The sequence below is a fragment of the Vigna unguiculata genome, chromosome 4, assembly GCF_004118075.2.
Source record: "Vigna unguiculata cultivar IT97K-499-35 chromosome 4, ASM411807v1, whole genome shotgun sequence".
In the NCBI taxonomy this organism is placed as follows: domain Eukaryota; kingdom Viridiplantae; phylum Streptophyta; class Magnoliopsida; order Fabales; family Fabaceae; genus Vigna; species Vigna unguiculata.
The window spans coordinates 1,711,434-1,723,848 of NC_040282.1; the positions used below are offsets into that span (position 1 = coordinate 1,711,434).

The 12,415-nt window shown below is 34.4% G+C and overlaps 2 protein-coding genes across 3 annotated transcripts; one reads left to right on the top strand and one right to left on the bottom strand.

The window, feature by feature from the left end:
• Nucleotides 1–3,332: 3,332 nt before the first annotated feature.
• Nucleotides 3,333–5,862, top strand: LOC114182519 (caffeoylshikimate esterase-like). Its single transcript, XM_028069401.1, has 8 exons — nucleotides 3,333–3,616; nucleotides 3,787–3,816; nucleotides 4,103–4,229; nucleotides 4,324–4,470; nucleotides 4,766–4,896; nucleotides 4,978–5,118; nucleotides 5,224–5,322; nucleotides 5,465–5,862. The coding sequence occupies exons 1-8, from the start codon at nucleotides 3,356–3,358 to the stop codon at nucleotides 5,699–5,701; spliced, it is 1,173 nt and encodes a 390-aa protein (XP_027925202.1). The 5' UTR covers nucleotides 3,333–3,355; the 3' UTR covers nucleotides 5,702–5,862.
• Nucleotides 5,863–6,324: 462 nt separating this feature from the next.
• LOC114182117 (CRM-domain containing factor CFM3, chloroplastic/mitochondrial-like) lies at nucleotides 6,325–12,321 on the bottom strand. 2 transcript variants are annotated; one of them, XM_028068892.1, is made up of 10 exons: nucleotides 11,470–12,321; nucleotides 10,273–10,738; nucleotides 10,063–10,193; nucleotides 9,157–9,501; nucleotides 8,654–8,810; nucleotides 8,284–8,576; nucleotides 8,139–8,198; nucleotides 7,500–7,589; nucleotides 7,013–7,208; nucleotides 6,325–6,764 (listed from the first exon to the last, which is right to left on the bottom strand). In XM_028068892.1, exons 1-9 carry the CDS (start codon nucleotides 12,211–12,213, stop codon nucleotides 7,095–7,097), a joined length of 2,400 nt encoding a protein of 799 aa, XP_027924693.1. In that variant the 5' UTR covers nucleotides 12,214–12,321; the 3' UTR covers nucleotides 6,325–6,764; nucleotides 7,013–7,094. The 2 variants fall into 2 exon arrangements, with proteins under 2 accessions (XP_027924693.1, XP_027924694.1); XM_028068893.1 differs by having other exon boundaries at nucleotides 6,325–6,796.
• Between the last annotated feature and the right edge of the window lie 94 nt (nucleotides 12,322–12,415).

Below are 12,415 nucleotides of genomic sequence, written 5' to 3' on the forward strand. Positions count from 1 at the left end.
GGGCATTTTAAGAATGCCGGTGAGCTGAGTCAAATTGAAGAAAAGAAAAGGGTGTTGAAAAGAAGTTCAATTTTTTTTCTACTTAATTTTTTAATTTTTTTGTGCTGTTTATTATATTTTTAAAATATATGAAGTTAATATTTTAAAAATCGTTATAATATATTTTAAAATATAAGAGCAGAAAAATAATATAAGAAAAAATTGAGTAAAAGATTCAAATTTGTCAGTTGGAAAGAGTACAATAAATAGTAACCTTTGAAAATGGCATGAATGAGAAAAATTGATACATTGTCTTTTCTAAACACTGAATAAGGAAACTACAGTAATTGATTATGGATGGAAGCACATGCATGCTCAGACCAACTCAGAAAGTAGCAGACTTCAGACATCTTCATCTGAATGAAAGGGTCCATTGTCAAAGGATACCGGAAAATATTTGTTTAATTATTGTAATGGTATCCACTCTAATAGAGGTATATCGATCTGATATCCATTTTTAAAAAAGTGTTAATTATATCTCAATTTTTGAAAAAGTCTTTTAATTAGGTCTTTTTCAGACGGAGTTGATTAATGCCGTCAATGACGTGCCACATGTCAGTCTATGGTATGTCGTTAACGACGTTAGTCAACCTCGTCTGAAAAGAACCTAATTGAAGCATTTTTTCACAAGTAGAGATGCAACGTTTATTTTAGAAACAGATATCAGATTGACACACATCTATCAAAGTGGGTACTATACGAGTAATTAAATCGAAAATATTTTAATAATTTAAGTTAGTTATTAATTCTTTGATAATTTACAATTAGGGATGTCAAAAAAATCCGTACCCGCGGGTATCCGCGGATAAAACCCGCAATGGATAGGAAATGGATATTAAAAATGGATACCCGCTGCCCGTGGGTATGGGTATTTTTGATACCCGCATGTTAACGGGGCGGGTACGGATATCATAGTATCCGTACCCGTGGATACCCGTACCCGCTAAACTTTAATTCAGAAAAATTATTATCCCACAAATGAGTCAAAACATTATGAGTCTTCATTATATTAGTAAAAACTTTAATTCAGAATATATATATATATATATATATATATATTAGTAAAAACATTATGAGTCTTCATTCAATAATGGTGGTCAGATTCTTACCCCACAAATGAGTAAATTACTTCCATATACTGTGGAGGTATTGATGTGTCTGTGGAGGCATTGATGTGTCTCTAAGACTGGTTATGGACCAATATGGAAGGTAATGAAATTAACATTTTTACTTAGATATTTTAATTAAGTGATTGTTAGAAATTTTTACTGAACTCCTTATGTTTTAAGGCTCTTCTAGATTAAAATTGGACAACATGAAACTTTATACAATATTGCAAGAGGTGGATATTGATGAAGTTAGTAAATTCTTTAATATTTTATTCAAAAATAAACTACAATATAAATTGGTAGTGATTTTTTATTTGTTTGTTTTTTAAGAATCAATCGGAGAAAGGGAACTTGTTGATCCAAACAATAATTATGGTTAAATAATTATTTTTTTAAATATTTTTGTAAATACCCGTGGGTACCGTGGATACCCGCGGATATGAAAAAAATAGACGGGTACCCGCATAACGGATACCCGATGGATATGGGTACGGGTACGGGGCGGATATTTATTCAGCGGATAGGGTACGGGGGAACTACTACCCGTACCCTACCCGCCCCGTTGACATCCCTATTTACAATCGATATAAACATTTTTAGTTCTTAATTATGTTCTGATTTGAAGTTGAAAGTGTTTACTATTTTAAATTTTAATATACTTTAATTCTCGAATTTTAAAAATAAATAAAATATAATTTTCATAAATTAATTGTGTTAAATTTTTTTAGATGATAAACGATATTTTAGACGAATATTTAAAATAAACTCGATTCAAATGTTTAACGTGCATAAATAAAAGTTAATGAGTTCAGTGTTTGTGGTAATATTGTTTCGTTATTTACTTTTAATCATGAGTTAAGTGTAATGTAATTGTATGCCCAAAGTCTTATGAAATATTTGGGAAACAATAAAGAAAAGAGAAATAAAGTATGTGCTTGATTTGAAAAAAAAAATGAAAAATTTTCTAAAATCAAACTTTTAAATTAAATAAACGATTACAAAATAAAAAATTGTAAATACATATATTTGATGCAATGTATATGGTTAAATTAAAATGGATGGAGAGCTAGATGAACGAGAAGTGTCTATGATGCATTGTATATGGTTATTTATTATTAAATTCAGTCTTTATTCTAACACACTCACTCATACGTTAGATACTAAAATATTATAAAGTCAAACAAATAATACTTTATACTAGCTAAGTTTACTAAAAAAAGTATTACTCCAATATACTATTCTATTTCTTAAATCGCTAATGTTTTTAAATTTTAGCATTATATAAGGTTTTAGCATTAAAGTAAAGGGATTCTTGCATAAAATTTATTATACAGAAGTTACATTTAGCATTTTTTGTATAGTTAAATTCAAGAAAAAATTAATTACGTCAATAATATATTACTTATGCTTATTTAAATATTAAAGCATTTTCTTCTATTAGGATTTTCATTCCATCTTTTCATTCAAAATCTTCATCTCAAAAATAAAATTATTTATGTAATTATAATTATCTATTTTAGTAATTAATAATTTTTTTTTAAATTAGTATCTAAATTGATCACTAACTAACAACTTTTGATTATTTTTATTATCAGCAAAGAATGAAATTGAATTAAAGAGAACACTTAAGGAGTGTTCTAACCCTTATACAAAATAACCATAAATAAAAGAATGCTCTGGCTTAGTTTCACATTCTAGCAAACAAAAATTCTAACCAGAACTGAACTTACACGTAACAACTTTGTAATTGTCACTCCTAAACGGAAATAACAACTTTTGATTATTAAAATTGATTGTTAATGAAACATTTTCTTATATCGTTTAACTTTACTATTCCGATTCTATGTAACAAAATTTAAATTTCTAAAAGGTGGCTCAATTGTGATTCTCCTCCTTTTCATAAAATACTATCAACCACCACCTTGATACATGCACATCCAAATTTACATAAATAGTATGGTAATGATACATAGAGTGCATTTAACAAGTTTAGTGATTCGATAATTATACATATATAGTATATAGTACGTAAGGAACTAGGTAGCACATTAATTAAGCAAGAGTGGTGAAGAAAAGTGGATCCAATGTCATAAATGAATAAGGTGAGAAAATATTAACTCCCCAGCAGCTTGTAATTAAATTCTGAAACCAAACTCCTCTGATATATTGACCTAGCCTCTACCATCGAACCAAATGTAACTTAATGCATGTCACCCTTTTTCTCAGGAACCTCTCTTTCTCTCTCACTTTCTTCTAATAACTATTCTCACACTTCCCAGTTACTCATTCCTACTATAACTTTTCTTCTTCATCAAGCCATGGTTGGAAGAAAAAACGAAGAAATTAAATATATGAGTGATGAGTTGCAAACCATTTTTCTGGCCAACTTGGATGAGGCACCTGCTAGAAGACGTGCTCGTGAGGCTTTTAAGGATATTCAACTTGCCATTGATCATTGCTTGTTTAGGGTAAGTAATGTATCTTCTCTTTTATCACATTTCATTTCACTAAGATTCTCTAAAATCTGATCATGAAATGTTAGTTAACATATTCCATAGTAATATATAACTTCTTTTTTATCTTCATCATGAAAAACAATATTATTGTAGCTCATTTCTGTTTTTGAAATTTGCTGCAGTTACCATCAGATGGGGTGAACATGAAAGAGGTAAAGAACTCTCATTCTTATATTCTCTCATTCCATTTATGCTTAATCTTGATGGCTCTAGTTATAGTTGACTTTGATTTTAAACTTGGAGACTGAAGAATAAGTTAAGAAAGTGGGAGAAGGATGTGAAATTTTTCCAAAACAAAAAAGTGTGTTCATGTGTAATAAGCACTTATCCCAAGCATGATTAGTAATTAGTCATTAATTACATTTTATGAATTTCTAGGTATCACACAAGACTGATCATTGATTTGGTGAAATAATTTCAAATATTTTTTGTGTACAGGTTTATGAAGTGAACTCCAGAGGAATAAAAATATTCTCTAAAAGTTGGCTTCCAGAAAGTTCTCCTTTGAAAGCAATCATTTGTTACTGTCATGGATATGCAGACACTTGCACATTTTACTTTGAAGGCATGAAAAAGATCTATAATAAATGAGAGAATAGTTTAATATGTTTATGCAGAAAAGAGATAGATAATAGTATGTCATTTTGTCTTGGTTTTAGGAGTTGCAAGGAAGTTAGCATCATCTGGATATGGAGTATTTGCATTGGATTACCCTGGATTTGGCCTATCAGATGGTCTTCATGGTTATATTCCTAGCTTTGAAAATCTAGTGAATGATGTCATCGAACATTTCTCAAAAATTAAGGGTAAGAACTAATTTTCCATTATTTCTGATAATTCTTTATAGTGTCATTGTGGGTTTTCTCAAACGTTTGCATGAAGTTTTCTTCTTGAACAACTGCATGTGTGGTTTTACTAGTTATTCAGTTAGAACTTCCATTTGAAGAACAACACTGATAATATTTACAACACTTAGCACTATCACAACACTGGAAATTAAGAAATTGTACTTAAATTTTGTCCTTGCACAAATCCATGCAGTGGCTTGTCATTTTCATTTGAATAAAGTGTGAATAACTCTGTTGCATTTGGATGACACAGAACAAAAGAAGTATCAAGATGTGCCAAGCTTCTTGTTGGGTGAATCAATGGGAGGAGCCATTGCCTTGAATATTCACTTCAAACAACCTACTGCATGGAATGGTGCTGCACTTATTGCACCTTTGTGCAAGGTGTGTCTCCTTGAATTTAAATAACAACTGTAATTACTTCATTGCTCTTGTGTAAGTATACTAACCAGTTTTCTTGAGTAGTTTGCGGAGGATATGATTCCACATTGGTTAGTGAAGCAAATACTGATTGGTGTAGCCAAAGTTCTTCCCAAAACTAAGTTAGTTCCTCAAAAGGAAGAGGTGAAAGATAATATATTTAGAGATCTGAACAAGAGAAAACTGGTGGGTGCACCACATCATGTTTGAATTATGTGAAGTTAAATAGAGGAAATAACCCATGTTTGCTTTCTCTTCTGTTCATGATTTTTTATGTGTGATTTTCTCCAGGCACCCTATAATGTGTTACTCTACAAGGATAAACCAAGACTGGGAACTGCATTGGAGCTGTTGAAAGCCACACAGGAGCTGGAACAGCGTTTGGAAGAAGTATATGATATCTTTCCCCTTGACTTGCTTTTTAGTACTATTTCATAAGGAAAACAAACAACCAAATTCCTTAAAACAAAAGAAACAAGCAAACAACATATGAAGTTGGTCCTAATTTTCCTGATATTTTGGTAATTTCTAGGTTTCTCTGCCATTGTTAATCATGCATGGGGAGGCTGATATAATTACTGATCCATCAGCTAGCAAGGCTTTGTATGAGAAAGCTAAAGTGAAGGACAAGAAACTGTGCCTGTATAAGGATGCTTTTCATACTCTACTTGAAGGTGAACCTGATGAAACTATATTTCACGTGCTTGGTGATATTATATCTTGGCTTGACGAGCATAGCAGCAGAAAAAACACATATCAGACACCTTAGCTACTGGTTTGCCACAAAAGTAGCCGTTAAATTCAGTTTATGTAATGTTTTACTACGGGAATTAGAAGGTTAAATGGACTAGGATATAATCAATCAAATGTAGACCTTAATGTTCGAAGCTTGAATATCAATTTACACGTGTTTGGTTGCTTGAATGTCAATTTTCTCTCTTCTTTGGTTTCAATCCAATCAATTGACGTTGCATGATACCATGATAATGAGTACGTGCGTTTGGCTAACGTGCCTATGTTGTAACCAGTAGCTTTTACATTTAGCAAACACATGCTATACTACTTCTTTGAGGTTGATCACTTTCAATCAACCCTTTTTGCTTTTCACGTAATTAGAGCATGGAAATTCCTTTTTTGGTATGTGTAAGTGAAAGGAAAAATAGATAAAAAGAAGAAAAATAAAGAAAAGGATTGATAAGATATATTTTTGGTTCGTTTAAAATAAGTTCAGCTTTTGTTTTTCAAAAAATATTGTCTCTATTCTAAGATTATTGCATGAACCTATTTGCCAAATTCCTTTGTGCCTTCTTTCACATTCAAAATTTATCATTAAATTTCTCTTAAATACTTTTCACATAATACCACTATCAACAAAAAGTCAAGCAAAAATTGTAACAAAAAATGGACAGTAGAGCATGTTTAATAGCTATAACCAAAATTGTGCCTATTATCCCATTACATCAGCCTAGTACATTTATTGTCAACTTCACTGAATTGAAAGAACAAATAAAAAACTCAGGAAGGCATAATAATATCAATATAGTAAGTACAGGAGAAGAATTATCCTTTACCAAATAGCCTATTACAATGTGAAGATTTACAATAATCAGCTCAGCTACAATGTGGAGGCACAGACTCATGCCGCTCAAAAGATGGTAGTAGAAAAACCAGAGAGAAGTAGATAATGGATGATGAACTTTTGCTGCTGCAAGACCACGAATCTAGGCACATCTTTGTACAAGTTTGAATAAATGAACACCATCTCATCTCAAAAGAATGTGGTAATAGAGGAAGAACCATACAAGTTGCTTTTAGCCTGCCTCTTGATTATCCTACATGTGGAGAAAATTACTGCATTTAATCCCTATAAAGGGATAAAAAAAATGCCTCAACCGTTGAGCAAAATTGAGAATTACAACCAGCGCATGAGGTCAACTACTTCTAGTATTGGCGATGAAAGAATCACAGAGCTAAGGCATGGCATCCAAATTGCATAACTCGGGTTTATTATGCTTTCCTAAAATGAAGTATGTTGCAAATGCAAACTTATGAGCTACATGATCAGTATCAAAGGTAATACCTTTAAGCCACATGTAACGGAAGATGTGATCCAGGAAAATTCAATACAAATATGTCAACCGGTCTTCAAAAATGCTCATCACTTATGAATTTGGAAAACTTGGGTCTTCATCATCTTCCCAATCACTATCTTCCCCATCATCTAACCAGTCACCTTCTTCCTCATCATCAAAACCATCAGAATCTTCATTCTCACTCTGCATTCCAAATAACTGGACAAATTAATTGTCATTGTAGTTAAAAATTAATTTTGCTCTTATTTCTTTCTTTCAATCTTTCTCCCACTTACCCTCTTTCAGCTGATAATAAGTAAATATTATTATAAGCAGTACCGAATTCCATATTAATCATTTAATAAATTCCAAAACTTACCATTGAGTTATAAAGGAAATTATAAATGCCCGAGCTACCATTTAGAAATAGTATTAAATTGGCAAAAGCTATTTGATAGCCTTACCAAAATCAGGCAGACAAGAGAATAAACTTACTAGGGTCAATTCTGAGATGTTGTCTATTTGGTTATGATCCTCTTCCTCTGTGCTGGCCCCATCTTCATCATCCAAATCTTGAGGCTTATCCTGATTAAATTTAAAAGACTTAGCTAATATAGCCCTGGTTTATTTTAAAATTAGAAAATCAATTCTCAAATTTTCCAATGAAAAACATTCTAATCTGCATATTTGGTTCGGATTAATTTAGACACACGTCTAATCACATTCAACTATTCAAAGTTAATTCCATCAAAAATCAATTCTACCTAACTTAATATCAAAAGGGCGTTTATAAACCACAATTCTGATCTATTAATAGGCTGTCAAGTTCACATTTAATTAAGCAGAGTGAAATTCTAGAAAGATATAAATGCTACGATTGGACAAAGAAGAAGTAGGGGCTAAGAACAGAAGATTTTCAGATATAGACCATTCCAAACTAATTCTGGAGCCACTTGACGACTTCATAACATGACCAAGGGAGGGGGTAGTTGCTGTCTTGTCAAGTGGTGATAATGAAGAAACCCTTTTTAAGGACTGTGACCAATCAAGTCATTTCTGTCTAACTGTTAGCAGAAACCTCTCCACTACATCAAAATAATACTAAATAATTTCTGATAAGTCAACAGTACTTACAAGTTCTTTTTTCAATTGTTCTATAGTGTTTTCCAGTTCCGTAATATGCTGACTCAGAGCCTGCACAATTCACACAAGACCAAATGTAACATCATAGATACGAAGTCAGAAATAGATCAGTAATTGTCATATAGAAAACAGGAACCTCGTGTCGTTGCATGGCTACGTGTCTCTTTAGTGCCTTTCCCTTCGTTAGAAGGTTTCTTGGCCTCAGATTAATTGGCCGCTTGTAATTCTTTCCACGATAGTAAATAAGAGCAAATTCTTTGGAAACTTTTTCTATTGCAACCAGTATTCCGCCACTCTCATATTCAAGTAACCTAGCTGTGTCTTCCACAAAAGCAAGAGTCTTTTGTTTTGTCATCAATTTTACAAGTTCTCGGTGTTTCCAATGCAAATGCATATTCTCGACAACACCATCAAAAACACCACGTATACCTGGAGATTATCAAAGAAAGATGTCAGCTTTGCATTGCTAGAATAGAGCAACTTTTGTATAGTTCAAAATTACTCACCAAGTGGTAAGTATGGTTTCATTCTTAAACCAACTTTACGGAACATAACACGTTCTTCATCTGTAATTGTTTCCTGGTCATAATCAGGACCAGCTGGAACCATCGACGATTCTATTTTAGCTAAGAGCTTTTCTGCTCTATGCTTTTTGGTCTGGGCCTGTTCAGACAATAGAATGGTAAATATGATGAACAAAGAAAGTCCAGTTTTGTAAAGACAACCAGAAAAATAACTGTTATCATATTATGCTGCACTCCTATACACAAATATTGTAGAAATAAATTACAACCTACTGCAACCACACAATCACACTGAAGCCAAAATTAAAGGTGAAAAAAGCTGGCAGGATTTATATTCTAATCAATCAAAGAATTCCAATCTGAGGACTACTAAAATAAATAACGTGAATAAGTTATATCCACCAATGCACTATAAACCCAGTCTGACTTTCAGGTGAAATGAACCAAGTGCTATCACTGCCATATAGAAATATATAGATACTTACTAAAAATAGTTTATGTTCAATTTTTCTGACAAGCTTAGCAGTCTTGGCTTTGGCAGCTTCTTCCACCATCTTCTCCCGTTCTCCGGGAGATATTTCCCTTCCCCATCGAGCCTGGGCCTCGTAGAACTCTGCTAGAGTCCCAGCCTGTGCTGTAGCTTCACCTTGCCCTGTTGGAATTGCATCAACTGCTCTGCACCGGAACTTGTCTTCAACATCCTGTACTTGCTTTGTCATTTCCTCTCTTTCAGCTAAAACAGTAGCCACACTTGTCGGAACGAAGTCTTTCCCACGGTATATAACAATGAAATATTTATTCCTTAGCAGCAAGGTACCTCCTGTTAACATCTGTAGCAAAACAAGAAAAAAAATCACTCTTTTCAAACTGAAATTGACAGAGCTAGAAGCGCATCATTTCTAAGCAATAAAATGAACATGGAGAAAAAAAAATATCTAGCCACATTACACAGATTAAGCCCAGAGAATGTATTATATCTTTAATATAACATAATTGTTTTGCGATAACATTAAAACATAAAATAACTCTAGTGGTGAATGATGTTTTGGCAAAAAAATGTGAAGGCATATTAATTGTGAGCGTATAGTAACCTTTTAATTATTCCTAACTAGCTACATTTATTTCTGATAAAATTATAGGAAAAGGAAACCAATGGTTTCCTCAAATATACATGCAAAAACAAATTATAATTCTGATTAGTGACTCTAACTGAATTAAAGCAAAGCCAGCAGCTTCAAGGAATAATTAGATTAGATCCAAAAACTTAACATAAGTTTTACATCCAAGTGTGTATTAATTGAAAGGTCAAGACATCGATGGAATGAGATGTATTAGATATGACAAGAGCATGATTGCACAAGTCAAAATTTCCAAATTACAAATAACCAAACCTTCAGCTCATCAGACATCAGTTCATTGTTTGTGTTCTGGATGCCAGGTTTCACAGCAATCTTTGCAACTAAACTTTTCTCCCAAAGTTTAAGAATAGCACATGCTAGACCTTGGTGATTTCTATTTCTCCCTTCATAAAATTAAGAAAAGGATTTATACAAGCACAAAGGAAAAGAAATTCAATAAATATTGCAGTGGATGAATCTTACCTAAGGCAAAATGACAAGGAAGTGATTTTGCAAGTTTCCTTAAATTGGTCATCTCTGCATTTGTCAGTCGAGACCGCATTCCTGTAGGAAGAAGCCTAAACGGTGTTTTGTAACCTGGAACGGTTCTTGGAAGTAAATCAGCATCAACAGGAAGTATCCCCGTACCCCACCATCCAACAAAACGGGGACCTAAATCATCAAGAAGTGCATTGTACTCTGCTTCTGCCTCTGTCAAATTCTTAGACTGTTCTTGCTCCCTCTCTACCACCTCACTCTTTTCTAGAGATGACACTGCATTACTGACTTCACTTTTCGACAAACTTCCTGATGAGACATCAGGCACAAAAAATTCATTACCTTTCTTGTCATTAACTTCCTTCCTCGAGTCAGGTCCTTGGTAATCAATACCACGATACACCATCATAACACTCCCTGCCCTCCATGTAACCAATCCTCCAGTTCGACGCTGCACACTACAACTAATCAGTCCATTGTTCCTCAAACAAAACCCAAACGAAACATCAGCATTCAACATACACAGAATCACACAGCAAGTAGCAACTTTCTAAATTGACAGAAAAGGAAGAAAACAAATGCACACTTACAATGCAACTCAAAACTCAACACGACCCAAAATGGAGAAAAATCTCCATAAGCACATATAAGAGAGGTAAATGCTCAACTTATGCCTTTAAACTTTATAAAGGTAATCTCTTCTCTGACTTAAGTACAATAGCAATGTACATGAGCTCATTTAAACTTCTAGAAGAAGTTCAATTCATTGGTTTTTTAATTTTCTTCTCCAATGCATTATATCGTTTACTGAGAAATTTCTCCAAACAGAGCCTAAGACAAGAACAACGATGAAGTACTCGTAAATAATACTTTTGGACATCCCAACAATGCAAACACTCAATTGGCATCTCTATCTCATTTCCTGTCAAATTATACATGCATTTGGAAACCATTGAGAATGTGAAAGCTATAACTACTAGCCTTTTAGTAAACATGAAAAACCATATCTAGGAACCAAACACATTATACATCACTTTTTTCACATCTACACTTCACTCTCGTTCTCTCTCTCTCTCGGTAAAGATTGGCACTCGATGTCCATGAATCTTTTTGAAACAGTAATTGGTGTCTATGACATGCTATGTGTTTATGTTAAGTGTTGAGAAAGGGTAGGAATTGAACCTCAACAATCTCATGAGCCTTCCTCATATCCTTCGCAAGTTCCTCGTGAAACTTGAGCCTCACCAATTCCTCCTTCATCCACCTCTTATGAATCTTCTCCATCACCTCCTGAGTGAGTCCAGCCTTGGGAACACTCACCCTCTCCCTCACACGCATCCCCTCTCTCCTCAACCTCCTCAGCAACTCATCCTCAAGGGTCAAATCAGCCAAACTAGGAGCCGTAACCCTCCTCTTCTTCAACCCTTCTTCATCCCTTCCACCCCCAACCACCACCACCTTCTCCTCCTCCCTCTCCCACGGCAGCATCATCTCCTCCTCCCCATCCTCGCCCACCAGCCCGGCGTCCGGCCGCACCCACTCCCGCCGGAGCAACTCGCTCAGCCTCTCATCTCCGGTCGCCGGCGCCGGAGTACTTGCCGGAACTTCTTGCTGTCGTTCTTCTTGCTCTTCTTCTTCTGAAGGCAGACCCAAGTTGCGCAACCGAAGGACGATCCTCTCGACGGCGTTCTGCGGTTGTTTTGGGGTTGTCCGGTGAATTGGGTCGTCGGCAGTGAGGGGTTCGGTGACCCTTTTGGGAGAGGGCGATTTGGTGAGCCAGGGTGCAGACACGTTGGGTTTAGGGGTTGGGAGAGAAGCGAAGGTGAGTGTGCGAAATGGGAATTTGTGGAAAGAGCGATGAGGAGGAGGAGGGTTGAGTGTTGAGAAAGAAAATTCGGAGAGTTTACAAGTGTTAGAGAACGCCATTGCTGAGGTACTATGTTAGTGTTAGTTTTTGTGAAGCATTGTTTGAGTTTGGATGAAGAGAAAGTTGCAGAGGATGAGAGTGACGAGGAGGATCACAAGGTAACATGATAAGATGTTTTTGTTTGAGAAGTTTTTTTAACTTACATAAAATTAATTAATTTTAAACTATTACATAAAACATGTTTTTATTAATTAATTTTAA